Source organism: Schistocerca serialis, chromosome 8, assembly GCF_023864345.2.
Source record: "Schistocerca serialis cubense isolate TAMUIC-IGC-003099 chromosome 8, iqSchSeri2.2, whole genome shotgun sequence".
In the NCBI taxonomy this organism is placed as follows: Eukaryota; Metazoa; Arthropoda; class Insecta; order Orthoptera; family Acrididae; genus Schistocerca; species Schistocerca serialis.
Genome location: NC_064645.1, coordinates 162,861,057 through 162,887,406, shown reverse-complemented (window position 1 = coordinate 162,887,406; position 26,350 = coordinate 162,861,057). Strand labels below are relative to the sequence as shown.

Genomic DNA, 26,350 nt, shown 5'->3' with positions numbered 1-26,350 from the left:
TCTGTGAACCTTTTTCTGCAGCTCATTTCTTTGACAATAGAAAGTAAAATACACCACAAGGTTTTCATTTTTGTTTGGAATGTATAAGTAATGCAGAATATCATGACAATTTAGTGAAAGACTCAGCTGTAAATAAGAAGTTTTAAGATGTTTAGTAGCATATTACACGTTCCTGTCACATTAATGTCACCACCATCCATATTTGATGTCAATGTTCAATAACCACTCACAGATGGCAGGTGGCAACACTAGCAGTAAAGAGCATATAAAGCATGTTTGGAGGACACAGGAAACAGTGCTGTCATTGTCATAATGTGGAAACAGAGTGATTTATCTGACATTCAAAAGAGCATCATTAAATTTCAGGCCAAGGGTGAAAGTATTTTTGAAACAGCTAACTTTGTAATCTGTTCACCTGCTGCCATGGTTAGAGTATACTGTGCATGGAAAAATTGTGCTGTCTAAAACTGGCACCGAGGCAACTGGGCAATCTTGTCATTTTAAAAAACACAATGGATCAACACAAGTGGTCACACAATGTGACCGGACAATGCATTACACTTTTGGCTTTAAAGGGAAAAAAAGCTCAAATATTATAACATTTATTTTTAACGTTTATTTGTAGAAAGCAGAACAGGTACAAATAAGACTTCATGTCACTGTATCAGTAAACCAGCCATGCAGACTTTTGGGCACAGGTCCTGGTGTTTCAAAAACTGCTCGCCCAACTTCCTTCCAGGATTTGGCATCTAATACAAGTAAGCCAGCTTTATTCTCCTCTCCTTTTCCCCAAATGATAGCAGATAATACTACACCATCATCTTCCTCCTGGAAACAATGACAGATAACATGGAATTAAACATTAAAACTCTCAAAGTGTGTTTTCATTGCAACTGAAGAAGTCTTTTTTTTTTTCACTTTCCAAGTTTTATAAAAGAAAGAAATAATTTGCAACAAAGATGTTTGGTACTTCAGCCAGCATTTTTATATACTGCTCATTACTTTGTATTTGAATCTATAATCATGTAACACTAACAATTTGGTTTCTGAGCTGGTGAAGTTTGACTCTTCCTAATTAGCATAACATTTGCTTCCTAAATGAAACCTATGTTAAGGTGGCTAAGACACAAAACTTCACACTGAGCTGTAATTTTGACAGATTAAACGTTAGTATTGGGGCAGAAGCTTGTTTTACAGTAGGAATAAATTAACTTTGTATTACTGTAATTTTGCTGCTGAAGTGTACTAAGATTTAAATGGCACATTTAGTCATGTTGAGCAGCTTGTGAGGTGCTAGAAATTGAGTGGAGTGACTTGCAGGGCGCCCATAATTGAAATTCCAATTTCAAAACGCTGTAGAATGAGAACCACTGGGTCAGAATAACATCAAATTTGAACAGCATGTATTGATGATAGGGGAAACATCATGGAACAAAAAAAAAATTTAACAAAAATTTTACCAACAGATCGGCACTGTAAGCATCAGGATATGCACACCAACAGACATGAGGCACAAGACTGTTCCTCAGTCTGTGCCTGAGACACACAACATGCTCTCTCCTTGAAGGAAGTGCTTTGCTGGTTAAACACTTTTACAAGAATGGTGACTGTACACCAGTAGCCCAGCAGAAGTAGTGGATACTCAGGAGTATGAAAAAATGGCATCAGTCCAATGTCTGGTAAGGGTCTCGAGAAAATGATTACAAATTTTGAAAGTAAAGTTCTTTAGAAGTGCAATGTGGCAGAGGGACTAAAGCAGTTGATCCAACATCTGTTGAGGATGTGGCCACAGCACTGCAGGTGAGGTCAAGTGGTGGTGTGCAAAAATATGGCACGTGGGAAATTGTCTGTACAATGGAGACAAGCTTGTGAGCACAGTGCATAAAATCTTTTGAAACATCCCACATTGCTATCCTTACAAAATCACCCATGTTCATGAGTTGCTTCCTGCTGACCTACCAGCAAGACAAACATTCAGTCTGGAATTTCTTGCTCACATGGAATTGGACATTGAATGGCCAAGGAACATTCTGTGGACAGAAGAAACCCACTTCCATCTCCAAGGACATGTCAGTACACAGAATTGAAGAATAAGGGCAACAGAAAATCTGCACACACTTCTAGCGGTACCACTTCACTCTGCAAAGGTGACAGTGCGGTGCGAGTTGACAGCATTGCTTATCATTGGGCCATATTTTTTTGAGGAGATGAGTCCTGTGGGTCCTGTTATCTGTACCATCATTGGTAAACACTATGGGAATCTTTTTTGCGCCGTCATTCCAACCCTTCAGCAACATGGATGTGTGTGTAAGATCATTTTTATGCAAGATGGCACTCCTCCACACAACGCACAGATAGTGAAGTAGCTGCTCCAGAGGCATTTTGGAAATCTCTAAAATTAACATCCAATATTCCCCTACAACCTGGCTGTCTAGGGCACCCAATTTTAATTCACATGACTTCTGTCTGTCAGGTTATCTGAAATATGTTGCGTTCAGTGCTTCAATTACATAAACAGCTGAACTGGAGACATGCATTGCACTATACACACTGAACATTACCCCTGAGACTCTGAAATCTGTTGTGGAACATGTTGTTTCCTGATTTCAACTTGTGACAGAAAACAGTAGACAGAATGTTGAATATGTCTTTTACCAGTCTCATGACAATTAAAAACTGATGTTATTTTACCTATTATGCAGTTTTTCAACCTCTGAAAATTAAAAACCAATGTCATTTTACTTTTGATGCAGTTTTTGGGTCCAGGATAATTGAAAAACCAATGTCAATTTACTTCTTAAGCAATTTTTGGCCTTGGGACAATTTTGCAGTCATGCACATTGAATAGTACAGATAGTGTAGTGTGCAACTCAAACCATAGTCATCATAGTTCAGTTCATTTGTAGCTGATCCTATTTATGTTAAAACACTTGCAGCACCATCAGTTGATAAAATTCTTGTTAAATTTCTGTTTTGTTTAATGACATTTTCCCCTGCATTAACAACATGCTGTTCAGATTTGACATCATTCTGAGTAGTGGCTCACTTTCTATAGCATTTTGAAACTGGGACTTTAATTATGGACATCCTACACAAGGCAAAGTGACATAGTAAGAAAAGTGTACTTGAGGATTTGGAGTTGATCATGCAGATACAGTCTGTTGCTAGATTTTGCTGAAAAAAAGAAACACGGAAAGAGAATATCGAGGACTTACCATTTACCATAAATGACAATCAACAAGTTATCCTCAAAAATTGTGCTACCTTTGTATAGGACATGAGTACGTAAGTCAATGATAAAAAAGTCAACCATTAGGTCTACAATATTTTCAGTAATGCTTGCTTTTTCATTGTGAGAAGAGTGATGAAGTTTACAACATAATGCTACAAAGGAAACATCTGATAGTGTTTTATTGGACACAATCATTTTACACACTGAAATAGATCACACACAGGCCATAGTTTCAGCAGGATTAAAAGTACTGCAAACTTCATTAAAAGCCTTTAGTAATGTTTCCAAAACATAAGGAATTTTCTTTGTAGTCCAGAGAAAGATAGTAAAGAGTAGATACTCAAAATAAGCACTGATGCCTGTCTTTCGTGGTGTGATGAAGGCCAACAATTGTGTCAGGGCTTACAGTTGCAACAAAAGTTACAATGTCTTGACAGGTGGTGTCTCAGGGTTGGACAGGGTGACAGATGAATGGAAAAATGTAATTTTCACAAAAGAATGATGACTGTCTTTTTTTAGCCATCATCAGAGAAACTTCTACACCTCTGTGCAGTACTTCCTCAGATGTGGAGTGAACTCCCATTAGAGTACTAGAAGCACTTTGTAGAGAGCATGCCAACTTCTGCCGAACATATGTGACAGTTAGTGGTAATCATATCCCATATTTGCTGTTTTGATATTGCAAAGAGATTTTTCTACCTTGCTATTTTGTAGCATATCCTTTAATTTCTGAACTTTCAAAACACATGTTTAGGGCATTGGTTTATGCCAGATGCCACTTTACCATGCTTAACCTCCTTTTGCAATGCTTTCAGTCCACTGTTCAAGAAATATTCTTCCATTTCTTGATTGGCCTCACTTCTGGGCACTTGTGCAGATGATATCATCATAATCAGAACAATGAGATCTGGGTCAGTAGCTTCATGGAAGTATGGTCAGTTTTCTTCTCAAATCATTCCCCAAGTAAATGATCTCTCATCATCAGGTATTAAACTCTCACTTTTCTTGCTTCTTTACTTAAAATTACAATCATCATCTTGACAGGTGAATAGCTATCTACTCACCATCCCAACGATTTAATTTATATCAGATACCACATTTAGCATGCCAGACAAAATATTGGTCACTCACTTAAAACAGCACAATGATTACAGAATGAGATTTTCACTCTGCAGCGGAGTGTGCACTGATATGAAACTTCCTGGCAGATTAAAACTGTGTGCCCGACCAAGTTCGAGTCTCGGTCGGGCCCACAGTTTTAATCTGCCAGGAAGTTTCAGTACAATGATTGCTCTGGAGCTCTCTAAATTGTGTAGAATTGGTACCAAGCAGTCATGTGGGCCTCCACAAGTTGCTTAAGTAATGGCAATGAATCAATGTGTAAATTTTAGTTAGTTGTGTGGAATCAGCATTGAAAGATTGGTTGATGTGTAGATGTGAAAAAATGACAAAAAGGAGCTATCACATCTGGATGTGCCCGTAATCACACCACAAATGATGTTGCCCTATTTGTTCTTGTGACAATGCAGACTGTCCAACTTGTCTACAAGGAATAGTGTATCACTTGCAGTCATCTAATAAAACAAAAGAACTGTGGTAGAAAAATATCCTACACGACAGGAACCAATCAAAGAGAATAAGTTTTGAATGTGACAGGAACTGGTGTTGTCTATAAATGCAGATCCACCTCAACCAGTCTCTAAGAAAATGTTATGAAAGTAACTGCATGCAATAGACATTTCAGGTTTACCTATCAAAAGGCCATTGCTCACTGTTGCACATTAACTTGCATATCTTCAGTGTGCCAAAGAACACAAAAACATGACACTAGCAGACTGGAAACATGTTGTGTAGTCATGCAAGTCAAAATTTTGCCTCTTTTCAAATGATGCAAGGCTCCGAGTGCAGTGACAGACCAATGAGGAATTTAACCTGCAGTATGCCAAAGATGTAGCTGAGTTTTGGGATTTTTTTTTATATATATATATTCAGTTTGAGCCCTCTCTTTCAGCTTGCCATGGATATGAAGCAGGATGTATATATATTCAGTTTGAGCCCTCTCTTTCAGCTTGCCATGGATATGAAGCAGGATGTATATCAACATCCTTGACCAAGTGTTGCCCTTTCTTCTATGTCATCATAATGAGTTTGCTGTCATGCAGCCCTCCATGAGTGACTTAAGTAATAACTGTAAAGCGATTTGTATATGCTAGTCAGTTGTATGGAATCAGTGCAGAAAGACTGGTTTCAATTTCAGTTTCAATTTGTTGCTCATAACTCATAATTTCACATGCATGTGCATTTTCAACAAGTATAAAGTTTTTACAATTACAATTTTTTTAGTTTGCATTATTTCTTATTACATTTTAATTAATGACAAAGTTATAAGCGCATTTTTGGATAATCCACTGCTTGACTCCCTTTTTAAAAGTATTCCCTGTCAATTTCTTAACTTCATTTGGGAACAAGTTATTAAAAACAGCTCCTTTGACATAGGGGCTTTTTGCTGTTAAAGTTAATCTTCTGTTAACCATATGAAAATCTTTTCTATGCCTTGTTTCATAGTTGTTGATATCCATCTTTCTTTTTGTAATCTTAGTGTCTTCTTTCACTAGTATTATAGTTTCTAGTATATACATGGCATAAACTGTGAGAATATTGTGTCTAATGAATATGGGTTTGCAAGAAGTCCTGGTTTTACTTTTCTGAGATCCTCAAGGCTTGCTTCTGCAGTATGAAAACTCTTTTCAGATCAGTTTGGCATGTCCCACCCCACTGTACTATTCCATAAGAAAAGAATGGATACACTAATCCATAGTATACAATCCTTAGGGTTTCAGAATTAAGATATGAAGATAATCTTCTTAATACATGTAGACTGGGTGTTATTTTTTCACAGACATAATCAGCTTGCTACTGCCATGAAAGTCAATCATCTATGCATAAATCGAAGAATTTACAATCTGTACATGTTTTTGGTAGAATTTCGTCAATCATGGTATTTTGTCTGTTTGGACCACTTGGTTTAAAATGAATAATATTAATTTTTTCTATGTTTACTTTCAGGTTCCCCCTTTCAAAGTGAGCTCTTGACTTTTCAATAAAGTTATGTATCTCTTCAACTAGGCTGGGCTCATTGCATGCATAGCAGACACCAGATGTATCATCTGCATACATAGTGATGAATTGATTATTGTCAAGAGAACTCGGGAAATCATTTACATAGCATATAAATAGGACTGAACATAAAATAGAGCCCTGAGGATCACCAAAATGTATATTTCTTATACTTGACCTTCTCCTCTCCAGTATTTCTTCATTAGAGTACATAATCTCCATGCACTGTTGTCTACCCTTTAAATATGTTTCTAGCATTGCATGAGTTTTCCAATGACACCACTCCTTGCAGTTTTTGAGGGCAATGGGTCTGTAGTTTTGTACAAGTTTTGTTTCCCCTTTTTTGTGCATTGGTTTCACTACAGATAGTTTCAACTTGTCAGGGAACACACTGCCTTCAAGAACACAGTTTATTAGATGAACTAGTGGTTTCATTAGTTCATGTTTACATTTCTTCAAATGATATGGAGAAATTACATCTAATCCTACTGATTTCTTGTTTCTGAGGTTATCAATAAGCTGCAGAATGTCATATGTGCTTACTGCAGGTAGTGTTGATTGATATGGAGATGTGAAAGAATGACAAACATGTTGATCCTGAAAAGTTATTTTTTTTTCTGGTGAAGCATGGCTGTATTTAATGGAATACATAAACTCACAGTCAACAGTGAGTTTCTGAACATCCTCATCAGCTAAATCAAGAGCTTCTGTGTGATGCGAAAACAGGAGTGTGGTGTGCAGTCAGTGAAACACAAATTATTGGAGCAATCTCGTTCCACCGAATTGTAACTTCTCATAGTTTTGGGTACAATATATTGCAGTCTTTTTCACAGAATTAACAATTAATGAAAAGACAGAATTATTTCATGCAGGAAAATGTAAGAGCACACACTGCCATTGTAGTATGATAGTATAACAAGGTGTTTTTGATGGGATAGTTGATAGGCCTCCTCATTTCCCAGGTCTAAATCCAAGTGATTATACAAACAGTTGATGATTAGAAGACAGTTTTTGGCTTGTGATTTCAATAATTTCGACTGTTGACTTTTGATGACTGTAGGCAACGTGTACAGGTGTCAGTCTATTCTTGTCACAGAGAGACATAATTTTTATTACCTACTGTAAATGAAGGTAAGCTTAGTTTAGTCACATTATATCTTAGTTTATCCTGAACTCAGGGAAGATGTGCAGAGCCAAAGGAATTAGTTGGTGAACAACCCATGCAAGCTAAGGGCATGTACTTTGGTTCTATTTGCATAATTCGTGATGAATTTCTTACTCAATGAAACTCCCAGCTGAAATGCCATTTACAGTCCATATATGTAGAGAATTTAGCACACAGCTACCAATAGTAAATTTAATCATCTCTGATATGTCATAAAGTTGTATAAGCACTGCACATTTGTGCCAGTCTACAGCTCAGTTAATTTTAAATTTTTCAGTAAAAAAGGAGATTAATGTAAGAAAACTACTTATAGATTTTCATTGACAGGGCACCTAATATTGATAAAATAATCATTTATTCTGTCATAATAGTCTTGTACTTACTGTTCCATTTGGATCCCGAACAAATATTGGTTCACTTGGAAAAACATTTTTCTCAAACCAGATTTGTGTCTGACGTGTCTCTGCATCAGTCTTAATTAGCTGTAAGTAATATAATAAAACATCTGTCAGTAAAATTCATGCAGCTGAAAGACAATGCCATATGTGATAATGAATTAAAATAGTTTTATATATAAAGGTAATGTGTAAAAAACTCAATATCTAATGTCATCTGCTGGACAAAATGTGTGTAGACCTGAAATCCAACTCTCCTGAATGATATTAAAAATGTGGCTTTCCTCAATGACAATTAAAAATGTGCATACATACTTGATACATTTCTGCCCACTGTTACAAAATAAGTAAGTTGTCACAAAGATATTTTGAACTGCAAAGATGACCTCTGGAGGCAGTACAGCTACACTGTGTAGACGATATCCACATTAATACATAGCCTAGTGAATATGAAATGTTTGTGAAAACTAAAGACACTAACAAGTCATCAGGAACCATTTAAAAAAAAAAAAAAAACAAGAAAAGTTGTTGAAGGATATAAATCAATTAACAATAACTCCTCCCCCCTGCCCCACACCTCAAACTGTCAGTGGTTAACTGAATGGTGACATGGTAGAAAAATTCATATTAAGGCCACAAAAATTTTCATATTTATCTCTACTTACAGTATCTGTAATTTATTTTTATTTGTTTGTAATTGCATAACAAGTGCCTGTGTAAGATTAAGCATCAAACTGTTTGCTGTGAATCATCTCTAAACCTATTCCATTATTATCCTGGCTGTATCTGGTATGAAGATGATTGGGCTTCTTATCAGCTTACTTAAATCATTAGCAAACATCACTGATATACCAGGCAAGTTAACTATAAAGGTCATGAATAGAAATAGATTAAGCTCCAAAATTTGCAAGACATCATATTCAAAGTTTCTTCGCTCATAATGTATTCTTATTCTTGTAATATTGTTGTTAAATTGGCACTCAGTTTTCTGTTAAGCAAGAGTAATGTTGTACTCTTTTAGCTTCCCCAGCAGAATTTGGCAAGATCATAAAAGTTGCCCATGATCTATTTGTCTTGTTTAGGTCTGCCAGTACTGCATTTGTGATATCATATATTGATTTCTCCATACAAGTGCTCTGTGCTACTGTTACAATGTCATTTTCAGAAAAATAGTTTAGTATTCTGTTACAAACTACATTCTCAAATAGTTTTGATAACATGAGGAGGAGGGAGATGGGCTTCTAATTAAATGAGACTTGTATTTCTCCACTTTTACTCAGTGACTGATTACAAAGGTAACTCAAGGAAGGCACTACCAAGTCAACAAAAAAATTTATTACTTTTTTTGAAAACTCATCATAACCAGAAAAATTACTACTTTTTAGTGACCTAATGATTTCTGCGAATCTTTTAGTGATTGTTTTCTAAATAAAAACTGCCTTTTTTGCTTCAGTGTATTTTATTTCTTCCAGATGTGTTTCACCTTTTACTTTAACACCTCATAAGTGGAATCTAGAGTGATATAGTTTTCTAGATTAGGAAATAGATTTTTATGTAAATAAAGGATTACTTACAATACTTCGAGTTTTTTGGTGAGCATAGGTGTTTACTCTCATCTGATCAACCAAAAACACAAAAAACTGTAAGTAATCACTTATTTACATAAAAAACAATATGTAAACTGTTTTATAATCTACATATATTGCAAATTAAAACAAAACTGTATCATTCCAATTTCCACTGATGATGGCTTAAAGTTAAAGGAGAAACACATCTGGAAGAAATAAAATTCTCTGCTGCAAGAAAAAGCATTTTTTATTCACAAAACGAGTACTTCTGTGCTTGCTGCAAATGATGGTCACACAAACAAACTTGTTTCAGTAACTGATTTAGCAAATGTGATGTCTCCTGGTCGAGTATGAAAATATCTGTCTAAGTGAGTCTACAGGGTTTGCATAGTCTACAGGGTCTGCTTTCGATGGACAGTTTTTTGTCCCTGTTTTTTCAGCTACTGCAAGAACAAATTCATTGAAAATGTAGTTGCCACTGGTTTCAACTGAACATCATCTGTTTCTCAGCTGAGTTTGCTTAGGGAAGAATGGCCAGGAAATGGGTTTTTCATATTCTGAATTCTTATTCACACAGGACTATACAACATTGATTACAGTGTTACTTGATGCTACAGAATTGCAACAAATGTAGTTGCACTAGCTGGTGGATGTAATATGCTACAGGCTGCATTGGTGGCATGCATTCTATTATGCTAACTTCCATATTCCTTATATTGCTATGGGCTCTTGAAAAATGTTGTTGGTGTGCCATTGACAAAATTAATATTTTTAGACCAACAATATTATAGATAGGCAGAACGAAGAGACCGTTACACACTAAGCCACACACCTGGTGTGTGTGTGTGTGTGTGTGTGTGTGTGTGTGTGTGTGTGTGTGTGTGTGCGCGCGCGCGCATACCCGTCCTTTTTTCCCCCTAAGGTAAGTCCTTCGGCTCCCGGGATTGGAATGACTCCTTACCCTCTCCCTTAAAACCCACATCCTTTCGTCTTTCCCTCTCCTTCCCTCTTTCCTGATGACGCAACAGTTTGTTGCGAAAGCTTGAATTTTGTGTGTATGTTTGTGTTTGTGTGTCTGTCGACCTGCCAGCACTTTCATTTGGTAAGTCACATCATCTTTGTTTTTTAGATATATTTACACACACACACACACACACACACACACACAAGAAAGCACACATGACTGCTATCTTCATTCGCTGCAGTCTGAAGACAGTTTTGGCTGAAAGTTCAGTGTGCAAGAGCCTTTTTGTTGTGCCTATCTGCAACTCAATGTGTCATCCTTATGGTGAGTAGCAATCTATCCTTTTCATAATATAGTTGATATTCCAACCTGTACTTTCCATTGTCTGATATTTTTAGACCAATCACACATCAGTGTGTTCTACGAGGGATATCCTGAAAGTAAGTCTCATTATCAGAAACTTTATTAACAAAAACGAAAACACCATGACATCACGACTACACACCTTGCACCATGGTTTGATATAGTTACTATCAACATTGATACATTTGTTGTAGCATACTATCAGTTTGAAGAAACCACTCTGCTGAAACTTGATGCCTTGCAATGCAAAGAAATGTTACACAGATTGCTCCATGTCAGCATTGGTTTGGAAGTGACGTCCTGAGAGCATGGCTTTCAATGGAGCAGGTGAAAGGCTGATTGGGCAAGACTGAGATTGTAGGCCAGGTGATTCAGTCTTATCTGAAGCAACAAATTTGATCCTGTGCAAGCCTTGCTGTGTGTGCTTTGGCATTGTCATCCAAGAGCACAATACCTACACTCATGATTCCTGGTCTCTTTCACTGAAAGGCAGACCTAAGCTTAGTACAGGCATCACAGTTGCATGCAACATTGATGGTCCCTGGCTGGAGGAAATCGAGGAGAATCACACACTTTGGATCCCAGAACATTGCAGCCAAAACATTTCCTGTGGAGGGTGACAATCTGTAGTTTTTCCTCATTGGTGAATCAGGATGCTTCCTTGTCACTGAGGCTGAGGCAGCCTTGGATTCTGCTCCTATGTCTCATCACCTGTTACGATTCTGAACAGGAACTCATTTACCTATCCTGTGTACCACATCAAGTGGTTGAGGCTGATTGCCATCCTTGCACTCTTGTGACCCAGGGTCAGATGTTTTGGCATCCATCAGTTTCCAGTAAACCAACATGTCATGTCATGGAGCATGTGATGGGCCTGAGGATGGCCATTGCACAGTTTTGATGTTTCTTTTGACACCGTTATGCCCCTATCTGTGAACACCTAGTCCTGTGCTCTACCAATGTTGTTTTAAATCATGGATCTGGAGGGGTGCCCACTTCAACCTTCATCCTCCACACCTGCCTTTCATCTCTAAACATGTGACACCAGTTAAACCTACCATTTGATGAGACATGACCTCATCTCTACATATAAAAGGTAGTCTGAACAGAAATAGCTGTGTTAGAAAGGTTTTAATGAAGGAAACTCCAGACTCTATAGACACTATATTTAAGCAGGGCAATGCTCAGCTACATGTGGTGAGAAATGAGCAAGCCTTTTTCAGTGAATGGCTGTTACCACTGCTTGTGGCACCAGCATTTTCACCTAATACAGGATGAAAATTAATAGAACTGACAAACAGCAGGACAGTTTCCAGACTGGAAATGGAGGAAAAAAGGTCCTATGAATATTTGTCTGGAGATTTATCATTGCCATAGTAGATGGCACCAACAAATAACAGTTCCTCTAACCATATGCTGTGTGTTCCTTGTGCTTTGTAGGCTTTGTGATTGAAGCAGTGTATTGTAAGTAGCAGAATGGTCCAGTATTCACTTCAGGAGCAAGCTGAGATGGTGTTTGTGCACACCCAAGCAGATGGAAACAGTCGAGAGGCAGCATGGCTATACCAAAATAAGTACTCTCATGGTCACCAGCCACTTTATACAACATTTATGCCCTTTTTGGGCATTTGTGTGATCATGGATCCTTCCAGGCAGATGAATGTGCAGGAAAGTGGGAAGCTGTGTGCACACCAGATATGTAGGACTGTGTTTGGAAAGATATTGAGAAGAACCCTAGTGCAAGCTCCAAATCTGGTGTACACGCAGTCTGCTGCCTCCCTGCACGTCTGTCTGTCTGTCTGTCTGTCTGTCTGTCTGTCTGAAAGGACCCATGACCACAAAAATGCCCAAAAAGGGCTTGAAATATTGTGTGATGTGGTTCTTGTCTGTGAGGGTACTTGTTTTGGTATAGGCATTTAGCTGTTCTGCCTCTTCAGCATTTCTGTCTGCTTGGCCGTACACAAACATCACCACAGCTTGTTCCCAACATGAATACTGGATCATTCAGCTGCTTACAGTATGCTGTGTCACTCATGCAGGCTGCAACACACAGGGAACATACTGCACATGGTCAGAGGAATGGTCATTCACCATGCCATCTACCATGGCAATGATGCATTTCCAGACACAGGACCTTTTTGCATTTGTTTACATTCAGGAAACCATCCCTGCAGTTTGTGGAGTTTGTTAATGTTCACCCTGTATGTTTCTCATTAAACATGTTTAGCTAGCAACTTGCTACACACAGTCATTCAGAGAGATATTCCAAGAAAATACCGAGGGCATCTTTACTTATAGTCTTTATAGTCAAAGGCTCTAACTAAAGTGTGTGATGCCTTCACACCATACTGGATTTTCAAAGACAAAATTATTGTCTACATCTGCAATTATAATCCCTCCATTACCAGATTAATTATTCCTTGATGTCTCAGAATGTGTTCTAACAGATAATTGCTTTTTTTTTGTCAAATTTTGCCACATTTTTTTTTTTTCATCAGTTTGATTCAGTACCTCCTCATTAGTCACTCAATCTACTCATCTAATCTTCAGAATTCTTCTGTAGCACCACATTTCCAAAGCTTTTATTCTTTTGTTTTCTGAATTGCTTATTGTCCACATACAAGACTACATGCCAGACACGTATCTTCAAAAAAGACTTCCAAACACTTATGAGGGCATGCTGAAAAGTAATGCCTCTGAATTTTTCACACTGTTCTCAATATCAGTTGAGATGTTACATGTATATAATCCAGTCAACTTTCCCTCTTTGCAGATGAAAGACGCAAACATCTGCTACTAGAGGGCTCTGAACTGGAGCGTGTAACGTTACGTGTTGACGCGTGAGAAACAGCATGCTGTAATCAGGTTTCCAACAACAGAATAAGTCATTCACACATGGAGAATCCTCTTATTCAGTGTAACAGTGCCAGACCACACAAGAGTGCTGCGACATCTACAACAACCCAATGCCTTGGGACATCCTCTATACAGTCCTAACTTGACCAACCCAATTTTCACACGTTTCCAAACACCCTTACCTTAAGGACTTCACTTTGGTAGTAATGAAGCAGTACAAGCAGAAATGAGGATGTGGCTCTGTCAACCAAGTGAAACATTCTCAATAATGGTATCAACAAACTAGTCTCTTGTTTGGAGAAACATATTTGTCACCAGGGTAACTATGTTGACAAATAAGTATCTGAACATGAAGAGCAAAGATGTAGAATATTAATAAAATTCGTATTATTTGAAAAACTTTAAGAATTTTCACATAAAATGTTCAAAGGTATTGCTTTTCAGAATGCCCTTGTAAATTTATATTAGATGTTAACAATTTCCTGTTTTTGAAAAATGATTTTTTGCTTTACCCAGTCAGCATTTTATATCCTCTCTGCTTCAGCCCTCATCAGTTATTTTGCTACTCATGTAGCTAAACTCACCTACACTCTCAGTGTATCATTTCCCAATCTAATTCTATCAGCATCACCTGATTTAATTTGTTCTACATTCCATTACCCTCATTGTTGATTTTCATTTTATAATCACTTTTGAAGATACTGCGTTAGTGTAATGGTTAAAGTGAATGGCTGCTAAGTGATAGGTTCTGAGTTCAATCCTCGTTCAGTGCTTAATATTTACCTGACACGTTCCACATCATTACGAAGTGTCGTATTCATGATCTATGGAACAAGTATTAATCTAATCTAATCTGTTCAACTACTCTTTGAAGTCCTTTGGTGAAGGGCAAATGGAATGTAGATTAAAAACTTTGATGGTATGCAGATCCAAGGAACAACAACAAATAATTTTCCTCCTTATCCATGAATCAGAATGGAATTCTGTACTGTGGTGGGAAGGTCTGCAACAAGCTTCCATCTAACATAAGCAATTGGGAATCCCTGCCAATTCCAAAGAATATTAAAACCATGCCTCATTAGTCATTTCTAAATTGAGTAATTGAAAAATTTTGTTAGCTGCCAAGTAGTAATGCACAGTAAATAAGACTCAATATTTACAGATTTAAGAAAATATTTCCTTTGAAAAATGATATTGTAATCCAATAAATATTAAGCTCCTAATAATGATAAATAATGATTGTATAGTAGAACAGAGAAGGTGAATGCTTTCTTTAACATAACACCTTTTTTTCTAATATACTTGTTTAAATTTAGGTAGCATAAATGTAAATAAGTACCCGTGGTCTAGGGGTAGCGGCTTTGATTCATAATCAAAAATGTCTTCGGTCCTGGGTTCAATCTCCACCACTGCCTAAATTTTGATAAATAATCAGCATTGGCGGCCGAAGACTTCCTGCATAAGAAGTCAGCCTCATTCTGCCAACGGCCTTGTCAAAGAGGGCAGAGGAGCGGATAGAGGTTCAGGGCACTCTCTTGTCCTAGGGGTGGGAAATTGCCCCTAAAGGCAGAAGAATCAGCAATGATCAACGACATGAGGATGCAGAAGGCAATGGAAACCACTGCATTAAAGACACGTAACGTGTATCCACAGGACATGTGCCCTGTAATTCAAGAAGTGTCATGATGATCTCTCCATTGGCAAAAGATTCCGGAATAGTCCCCCATTCGGATCTCCGGGAGGGGACTGCCAAGGGGGAGGTTACCATGAGAAAAAGATTGAATAATCAATGAAAGGATAACATTCTACGAGTCGGGGCGTGGAATGTCAGAAGCTTGAACGTGATAGGGAAACTAGAAAATCTGAAAAGGGAAATGCAAAGGCTCAATCTAGATATAGTAGGGGTCAGTGAAGTGAAGTGGAAGGAAGACAAGGATTTCTGGTCAGATGAGTATCAGGTAATATCAACAGCAGCAGAAAATGGTATAACAGGTGTAGGTTTCGTTATGAATAGGAAGGTAGGGCAGAGGGTGTGTTACTGTGAACATTTCAGTGACCGGGTTGTTCTAATCAGAATCGACAGCAGACCAACACCGCCAATGATAGTTCAGGTATACATGCCGACATTGCAACAGATAGAGAAAGTGTATTAGGATATTGAAAGGGTAATGCAGTATGTAAAGGGGGACGAAAATCTGATAGTCATGGGCGACTGGAATGCAGTTGTAGGAGAAGGAGTAGAAGAAAAGGTTAGAGGAGAATATGGGCTTGGGACAAGGAATGAAAGAGGAGAAAGACTAATTGAGTTCTGTAACAAGTTTCAGCTAGTAATAGCGAATACCCTGTTCAAGAATCACAAGAGGAGGAGGTATAGCTGGAAAAGGCCGGGAGATACGGGAAGATTTCAATTAGATTACATCATGGTCAGACAGAGATTCCGAAATCAGATACTGGATTGTAAGGCATACCCAGGAGCAGCTATAGACTCAGATCACAATATAGTAGTGATGAAGAGTAGGCTGAAGTTCAAGACATTAGCCAGGAAGAATCAATACGCAAAGAAGTGGGACACGGAAGTACTAAGGAATGACGAGATATGTTTGAAGTTCTCTAACGCTATAGATACAGCAGTAAGGAATAGCGCAGTAGGCAGTACAGTTGAAGAGGAATGGACATCTCTAAAAAGGGCCATCACAGAAATTTTGAAGGAAAACATAGATACAAAGAAGGTAGCTGCAAAGAAACCATGGGTAACAGAAGAAATACTTCAGTTGATTGATGAAAGGAGGAAGTACAAACATGTTCCAGGAAAATCAGGAATACAGAAATACAAGTCGCTGAGGAATGAAATAAATAGGAAGTGCAGGGAAGCTAAGACGAAATGGCTGCAGGAAAAATGTGAAGACATTGAAAAAGATATGATTGTCGGAAGGACAGACTCAGCATACAGGAAAGTCAAAACAACTTTTGGTGACATTAAAAGCAATGGTGGTAACATTAAGAGTGCAACGGGAATTCCACTGTTAAATGCAGAGGAGAGAGCAGATAGGTGGAAAGAATACATGGAAAGCCTCTATGAGGGTGAAGATTTGTCTGATGTGATAGAAGAAGAAACAGGAGTCTGTTTAGAAGAGATAGGGGATCCAGTATTAGAATCGGAATTTAAAAGAGCTTTGGAGGACTTACAGTCAAAAAAGGCAGAAGGGATAGATAACATTCCATCAGAATTTCTAAAATCATTGGGGGAAGTGGCAACAAAATGACTATTCACGTTGGTGTGTAGAATATATGAGTCTGGTGACATACCATCTGACTTTTGGAAAAGCATCATCCACAAAATTCCGAAGACAGCAAGAGCTGGTAAGTGCGAGAATTATCGCACAATCAGCTTAACAGCTCATGCATCGAAGCTACTTACAAGAATAATATACAGAAGAATGGAAAAGAAAATTGAGAACTGCGCTAGGTGACGATCAGTTTGGCTTTAGGAAAAGTAAAGGGACGAGAGAGGCAATTCTGACGTTACGGCTAATAATGGAAGCAAGGCTAAAGAGAAATCAACACACTTTCATAGGATTTGTCAACCTGGAAAAAGCATTCGACAATATAAAATGGTGCAAGCTGTTCGAGATTCTAAAAATAGTAGGGATAAGCTATAGGGAGAGACGGGTCATATACAATATGTACAACAACCAAGAGGGAATAATAAGAGTGGACGATCAAGAACGAAGTGCTCGTATTAAGAAGGGTGTAATACAAGGCTGTAGCCTTTCGCCCCTACTCTTCAATCTGTACATCGAGGAAGCAATGATGGAAATAAAAGAAAGGTTCAGGAGTGGAATTAAAATACAAGGTGAAAGGATATCAATGATACAATTCGCTGATGACATTGCTATCCTGAGTGAAAGTGAAGAAGAATTAAATGATCTGCTGAACAGAATGAACAGTCTAATGAGTACACAGTATGGTCTGAGAGTAAATCGGAGAAAGACGAAGGTAATGAGAAGTAGTAGAAATGGGAACAGCGAGAAACTTAACATCAGGATTGATGGTCATGAAGTCAATGAAGTTAAGGAATTCTGCTACCTAGGCAGTAAAATAACCAATGACAGACGGAGCAAGGAGGACATCAAAAGCAGACTCGCTATGGCAAAAAAGGCATTTCTGGCCAAGAGAAGTCTACTAATATCAAATACTGGCCTTAATTTGAGGAAGAAATTTCTGAGGGCATATGTCTGGAGTACAGCATTGTATGGTAGTGAAACATGGACTGTGGGAAAACCGGAACAGAAGAGAATCGAAGCATTTGAGATGTGTTGCTATAGACGAATGTTGAAAATTAGGTGGATTGATAAGGTAAGGAATGAGGAGGTTCTATGCAGAATCAGAGAGGAAAGGAATATGTGGAAAACACTGATAAGGATAAGGGACAGGATGATAGGACATCTGCTAAGACATGAGGGAATGACTTCCATGGTACAGAAGACAGAGGAAGGCAGAGATTGGAATAAGTCAAGCAAATAATTGAGGACGTAAGTTGCAAGTGCTTCTCTGAGATGAAGAGGTTAGCACAGGAAAGGAATTCGTGGCGGGCCTCATCAAACCAGTCAGTAGACTGATGGCGAGGAAAAAAAAAAAAAATGTAAATAGCACTAAGCAATATAGTGCCACCAATAGTGATGAAGCATACTACCCCAGCATGAGAGAAACAAGACTACTTAATGTGGAAGAAGACATATAAAGTGGCTCAAACCACGGTGTTTCTTCTTTCATTGATATGTCTCAAACTACTACCTGGATCCCCTCCATTTGTTTTCTCACAAAAATTTTATTCAACAATAATCAGTCACTATAATACAACTGTGCCCTAATCATCACTTAAAAATTCTGCAAACCTGTCACCTTTTATTGTCATGGTTGCTACCAAGTGTGACTAGTGCACATGAAGGGCCATGCTATGACTCACTAATACTATAATTTGATGCACTCACTGAATAATGCTGTCACAATCAGGAATAACTGTCATAGTGTTTGCTTGCCAGAGGAGTGCATATAATGGAAAGCAATGTGACCCACATAAATTATTACCGCGATACACATACAGGTGCAAATGATGCCATGTCTACAAAATCAGCATATAGAAAACAATATTCATTCAGTAATTATCAAGTTCTATAGACCATATGATGAAGGAGAACTGTCATGGATGGGGAACAAGTAAAGGTATAGATTAATAAAAGACAATATGGAGTTTAGAATGTAGACTTCAGTGTCAAGTATATTTCCTCGACATCTTTGCATTAACCCCCCCATTATGCAATGCAATGTTGCTACCAAAGATATTTTCTTCATGTGGGAACACTTTTTCACACACAAATTAGTAAAGATAATCTTTGACCTGGTCCTGAACAGAATGTTTCAATTAATAGATAAACTTAATGGCACAAAACTAAAATTATCATAGAATGTAAAGAAAAGCACCCCCTTTATGGAAAGCAACATATTACTGCACTTGTTACTTATCCCAAATACCAAGATAATGTTCCAGTTTTTCCGCTGTTAACCATTGTTCCAATGCAAAATGGCTGACAATAATGATACATGATCTATCACTAAACACTCTCTTATCAATAATTACAACTGTTGAAAAATTTACTTTTACTAGTACGTCTCCCTGTTTTGTTAAGAGATTATTTTATACCTCCATCAGAAAAAAGAAAGAACATTAATTTTATTTGCAATTTAAAATAACTTACACAGCCTGGGTTTTCTATGTCAACATCAGCTGATATTGCATAGAAATATCTGTAGGGCTTTCCCAAACAGTCAGCGATATTGATTTGAGGTGTCTCACATCCAAGATTGCACAGAAGTTCCGGTTTCACTAATATGTTTCCACATGGTAATTTGAAAGCAAATGCTCTGCTGCCTTTGAGTTTCACTAAGTTTTCTTCATTCTTGTTGTCATTTATGTCTTGAATTTCATTATCACATTTTTCTGTACTTCCCAAAGGAAGAACAAATCTTAGAGGACGGCTTCTGAACATTTGTGCATAATTTGGATTATCGTGACAGTTCTAGAAAAGAAGGAAACAATGCATTAGATATTGTTATTATCTATGACACTGTTAGTTTGAATTCAGATCTAAAAACATAAGGCTACTGCCAACAGTTTTTAGTGCCAAATTTAGACTAAAATATTAATAAATTTTCTACTAACAGATATTTGCATTTATTATGCTTATCTTATAATACTCAATAATATTATCCTACTGAATGTTTGTATTTAAGTTAACAAAAAAGTATGTCATTTAAAACTAATATTTTTAGATTTAATTTCTGTTCAGGAGCATCATAAAGACATTTTGTTAGTAGGAAAAATACCACTTGCTTTCATTCAGTATTATTACAAAAAAATAACATGTTGCTGTTATGGTTTGGGTGGCTGTTTGGGGTAGGAGACCAGACAGCAAGGTCATCAGTCTCATCAGATTAAGGAAGGATGGGCACGGGAATCAGCCATGCCCTTTCAAAGGAACCATCCTGGCATTTGCCTGGAACGATTTAGGGAAATCACGGAAAACCTAAATCAGGATGGCCGGACGTGGGATGTTGATGTTGTACTATTTGCAGTATGTTACTCTACAACTATATTTATGACTACATACATATTCTGCAAACCACCATATGGTGCATGGAAGAGGCTGCCTTGAACCACTACTAGTCATTCCCTTTCCTGTTCCACTTGCAAATGTAGTGGAGGAAAAACTACTATCTGTATGCCTCCAAACAAGCTCTGATTTCTTTTATCTTGTCTTCTCTGTCCTTATGCAAAATGTACATTGGTAGCAGTTGAATCATTCTATAGACAACCACAAATGTCAGTTATCTAAGTTTTCTCAATAATATTTCATGAAAAGAATGTCATATCGCCTTCCCTCCAGGGATTCCCAATTGAGTTCATGAAGCATGTCCGTAATACTCATTTGCTGATCAAACCTGCCAGTAACAAATCTAGCAGCACTCTTCTGAATTGAATTGCATTAATGTCTTCCTTTAATCTGATCTGCTGGGAATCCTAAATGCTCAAGTAGCACTCAATAATGGGCCACACTAGTGTTCTATATGCAATCTCCTTTATAGGTTGTTACAGGTAAGCTACATTTTCCCAAAATTCTCCGAATAAACCAAAATTAATCATTTGCCTTCCCTACCACCAACCTTAGGTGCTTGTTCCATTTCATATTGCTTTGCATTGCTAAGCATAGATATTTAATCACAATTACTGTATTCAAACATTACAGGACTCTTTTTCATAGTCATCCACATCAACTTACATCTTTCTGCATTTAAAGCTGGCTGTCATTCATCAAACAAAATAGAAATTTTGCCTAAGACATCCTGTATTCTCCTACTATCACACAATACTGACACTTTCCCATACACTACAGCACTGTCAATGAACAGTTGCAGATTGCTGCTCACTCCTATTAGACATCCCTGGGGTATTCTTGACAGTATCCTTCTCTCATGATTTAGGACAACATATTGGGTTCTATTACTTAAGAAGTCTTTGAGCCATTCACATATCTAGGAACCTATTCTGTATGCTCAGACTTTTGTTAACAGTCTGTAATAGAGCACTGTGTCAAACACTTTCTGGAAATTTAGGAATATGGAATGTTAGGGATGTTTATTTCCATGTCTTGCATACAGGAGTCTGTGACAGTCACATGATAGTACATTTGTATTATCCACCTGCATGAATGAGTTTTTTAAATGTGACCTTAGGTACCTTACTATGAATGCCAGAGATAATGTTTTGTTATTTTTACAAGATTTAAATATTCTAAAAACTTGAATATGAGACCAATTGAGCTTTCTGTTTTAATATGAAACACTCACTGAAGTGAGAATTCATTGATAAATCAAACTGAAAGTACAACATATTCAGCAAAAACATTCACAGACAAATAAGGTGATTCCACATTCAAGTAGCCAGCATGTGTCCAATACCATAAGTGCTCCAATATGTGTGTGCACTAGGGCAAGAAATTTAATGAAAAGAAGCAAATATATTTCATGATTAGCACCGGGGAAACATTGTCATTACTAGTGCTGGCCCCAGTACTTCAAAGAATTTAGCAGCCCATGTGAATAAAGTAGATCCATTTGAGAGAAGGTTGCAAAAGGGAATATATCATTGCACAATAGTTCATATCCACTTTATGGAATGACAATTTGCTATTATTTTTGCTTATAAATATCATATCCCTAAGAAATAAAACTGATGAACTGAGTATCCTGTACAGAAAGAAGTAAAAGTTATGTTGTGTATGAATGGAAATTTTCTAAGTGAAGACCTCTTAGACTTTTCTGTACCATGGGGCTTCATACAACTGAAAGTTTCTACAAACAAAAAGCAAGGAGGTACATAAATTAATTTAGTGGGAGCTCAGAACTACAGTACAGTGTCTTTTGTGTTGCTGATTGCTCCATAGAAAATGTGTAAATCTTAAGTTTCTTGCAGTGTATTGAATGTACGAGTAATTTGTGGGAATGAAGCCTGGTTATGTTTTCGACACCTGAACATACTGTCATTTTCAATCACAAATTATCAGAGAGATACCTGTGTATCGCAACTTAAATCGTCAATATATGGGTTTACATCAACCAGAAACAAAAGATAGTGTGTGCAGAAATACAGCCCATTGTAAAAGTTACTCCAAAACCAATGCATGTGTGGCCCCACCTGCTCTACAGAGGATTACAATCTTGTTTATATTTCTTTACAACAAATACAAAAGTTATGAAGCATGAAACTAGAAAGCAAATGCAGGTCAGAAATCAGATTAGTTAGATGTAAGGCAAAAATGATTATAATAGCAACTCCTGCAATAAATGCAAAATTGCATGAAGCCTAGTGAACACTGAATTGAATGGATTTAAGGACTCAAAAAAATGTTTCTTGGATGAAATGAATTCAGTATCCATTTTGATAATGCTTGAGACATGATCTACTATAGTTCATAATAATGTGGAACAAGTCATTTTACAAATTAATTTGTACACCCAGTTATAGTCTGAACATTTCTATTTTTTTTTTTACAAAAAGAAAAAAAATACACAAATGTGAGTTAGTAATTCCTACCCACCACCTTCTTTTTGTGCTAATGATAACCTTAATGTGGAGTAATGAATGTCATTTTTCCTCCTACTATTTTAATTATGTACCTTATGATTCCTTTTGAATGTTCATGAAGGATGAACTGAACATTTGAGCAGGATAAATTTACATATAGTCTTGTGTGTAAATGTAGCTGTCCTTCACAAAAGGGAGGAAAGAAAAATAAATGTCTATATTAATGTTAAAATTCTTTGTACCAATTAGGCCGAATTTGTGTTATCGATTTTTTTGACTTGTCTGCTGTACACTAATCATATGATTAGAAATTGTATGTTATGAGATGAATAAAACACTATTCACTATAGTATTCACTGTAGTGGATTACTTACAACGAAGTTCATGAGGGAATAAATATACTGTGGAGCAGTAGTCAAAATGCCCAACTCCTTAAACAGGTGTCTACAAGATAAATGGTGGGTGAGGACCACATATTATTCTTACAGCAGGTTTTTGCACAATGAAGACCTTATTTCTTAAAGATTAGTTACCCCAGTAAATTATTCCACATGAACTTATTGAATAAAAATGTGCAACATGTCAGCTTACTTATTTGTTTCTCCCCAAGATTTGCAATGATTCTAAGTGTAAATATGGCTGAACTGACTCGTTTCAGGAGTCCCAAAACACATTTTTTCCAATTTAAATTATCATCAATACGGATCTCCAAAATATTGAAGTTTCCACCCCCTTTATCATTTCCTCACCATGTGTTATTCTGATCATTGCTGTAATACAATTAGATGTGTATCTCCAAATTTGTTGTGTCTTTAAAATTGATGGTGAGACCATTCACAGATAAGAACTTTTAAGAACTTTATTTACCATTTCTTCTAGTTCTGTATGTATTTGTTGTGCAGAGTAGGTGGTCAAGTCTCAGACACCATAAAACAAAAACATTTACAAATGGAACAGGAAAGGGAATGACTAGTAGTGGTTTTGCAGTATGTTACTCTACAACTATATTTACGTCTACATACATATTCTGCAAACCACCATACGGCGCATGGAAGAGGCTACCTTGAACCACTGTAGAGAAGGAAATACTACTATCTGTATGCCTCCAAACAAGCTCTGATTTCTTTTACAATACTAGTGTCATCTGCAAAAATAACTAATTCTGCTTGTTGTATACTAGACAGAAGGTCGTTTTATATATGCGGAACAGTAGTAGACCTAAGATTGAACCATGGGTAATACCATACATCATTTCTTTCCAAACAGAATTATGTCTCTGGACTAGAGATGGGTCGAACTCGTTCATTCCCGTGAACTACTTCATTCATTTCACTCTTTGCCATGAAGCGTTCAAATGAAGTAGTTCGTTCATGAAGTACGGAAGCCTGGCGAAGTTCCCCAGTTCGCCGCTCAGCTGCGGCTATACTCGCTTCGCCTCGCTCGTACAATAAAGCTTCGTAATACTTCATAATTTTACCAACAGATGGCCGAACTATGCAGTAACGCGCACGCAACGTTTTACGCCCTTACAGCATCTGAGTTAAATAGAGCATGGTCGAAGGGGACAAAAGAAAGATAAACAGAGAAGCCTGCCACATATAAAGAAGGTATTACACTTAATCTTGCTCAACATTTTCTCACGAAGCGCCCAAATGAAACATTATTTGTTGTATTCGTGGACTGAAAACTAGGGCTACCAACGAAATTCAGTCCAATTTTATGCTCCTTTAAAAATTTAATCCAAAATGGAATGAGTATGATTACCACTGTCACAAAGTCTATATACCTAGTTAAGTAATTATTGAGTTTTCCTGTAGATTTTATTTTTGTTGAGAATAATAACCTTCCAGATTCAAAACGTGAACTGTCACCTGTAGTCATTGGTACGATTTCAGGTAAAATTCCTCTTTCAGTGTTATTAAGAAACCTTTTATATTCATGTTGGCTGTGCGTGCTCACACAGCCAGCCTCTTCGTTTGTATCTTTAATATTCATTTGTCAACAAGCGCTGCCAACGGTAGGCTACCCGTAGACGCGAAGAATAACTGAACTGCACAAAAAGTCACGGGTAATGATGTCAGCACTGCAGGAAGCAGCTCCCCAACCCTTCCTAAACCTGTCGTTCCCCACAAACACCGCGCGATTCGCCGACAGGCAGTAGAGGGAGGACTAAAGGGAAGGGAGGATGAGTGACGAGCGTCGATGTAGTTGGAGAGGGAGAGGGGAAGAGAGTGAGTGAACTAGAAAAAAAGTGTGGAGTGTGCTATCTGTGAAGAGTTTGAAGTACCAGTTCATTGTAATTGAGTGGTTAGTTCACACTTCAATGAAGTGAAGCGTTCATTTGAACGACTCATTCACGAGCTCCCCATCACTACTCTGGACTACATTGCTTGAATTACTAAATACAACTTTCTGCATTCTTTTGGTTAGATACAGCTTTGTCCACTGGTTGGTTATACCATCAATCTTTTAAAACTTCAATTTATCTAGGAGAACATTGTGATTCACACAGTCAAATGTCTTAGAGAGGTCGCAGAAAATACCAACCGGTGATATTTTATTATTTAATGTTTGTAAAATTTGGTGAGTGAGGTAAATGGCATTCTCAGTAGAGTAACACTTCTGAAACCCAAATTGTGATTTTCTAAGGATCCTATTGTTGCTACGGTGAGATACTATTGTACAACACATCACCTTCTCAAAAATTTTGGAAAATGATGTCAGTAGTGAAACAGGTTGGTATTTATTGACATATCTCTCGTCACTTTTCTTAAAGAGGGGTTTAACAATGGCATATTTCAGTCTCTCTGAAAAAAGCCTTGAGTTATGGTAGAGATGCAGTACATATTTCAGATAAGACCGTGCTTATACGTGAGAACAAATTTTTAGCACTCTACTGGAAACACCATCAAATTCAGATGAGCTTTTATTTTTGAGAGAATGTAGAATTTTCTTAATTTCAGAAGGAGAAGTTGGTGATGTGTTCATATGATTGATTTTTGAAAGTTACATTGTCAACATACTGCTGTGATTTTGCTTTCGAACTGTTTGTTCCTATGCTTTCTAGTACATTTGAGAAATGATTATTAAGTGCATTTGCTACCTGTGACTCATCACTTCCATTCAGTTCAATAGTGACATTGTTGTGCTCTATGGCTGGTTGTCCTCTCTCTCATTTCACTACATTCTATACAGCCGTAAGTCTGTTGTTGAAAGTACTGATTTCTGTAATTATGTGCATTTTCCTTGATTTTTTAATAACCTTTCTTAGTAATTTTGAGTAGTTTTTGTAGTGTGCAGCTACTGAGGGATCCTTACTTGTTCTTGCCAAAAGATACATTGCCCTTTTCCTTTCAAAAGATACTTTAATCCCTCTTGTGATCCACAGTTTTTATATGGCTGTTTAGTGGTCTTCCTGATTTGCTTATGCAGAAAACTGTATTCAAATAACAATATGAATTTATCATGGAATAGATTAAATGTTATGTTAGTATTTGGTTCATCATAAATTACATGCATGTCAGCTCCTGTAAACTATTCTTAAAACA

General features: G+C 37.2%; 1 protein-coding gene across 4 annotated transcripts in view; it reads right to left on the bottom strand.

Moving 5' to 3' along the window:
- Positions 1-593: 593 nt before the first annotated feature.
- The window catches only part of LOC126416717 (carotenoid isomerooxygenase), a 363,622-nt gene continuing 337,865 nt past the window's right edge, over positions 594-26,350 (bottom strand). For all 4 annotated transcript variants that reach the window (XM_050084528.1, XM_050084526.1, XM_050084529.1 and 1 more), the window contains 3 exons: positions 19,417-19,737; positions 7,898-7,996; positions 594-828 (listed from right to left, as the gene is read on the bottom strand). In XM_050084528.1, coding sequence (XP_049940485.1) covers positions 652-828; positions 7,898-7,996; positions 19,417-19,737 — 597 coding nt within the window. In that variant the 3' untranslated portion in view covers positions 594-651. The remainder of the gene's footprint in view (positions 829-7,897; positions 7,997-19,416; positions 19,738-26,350) is intronic.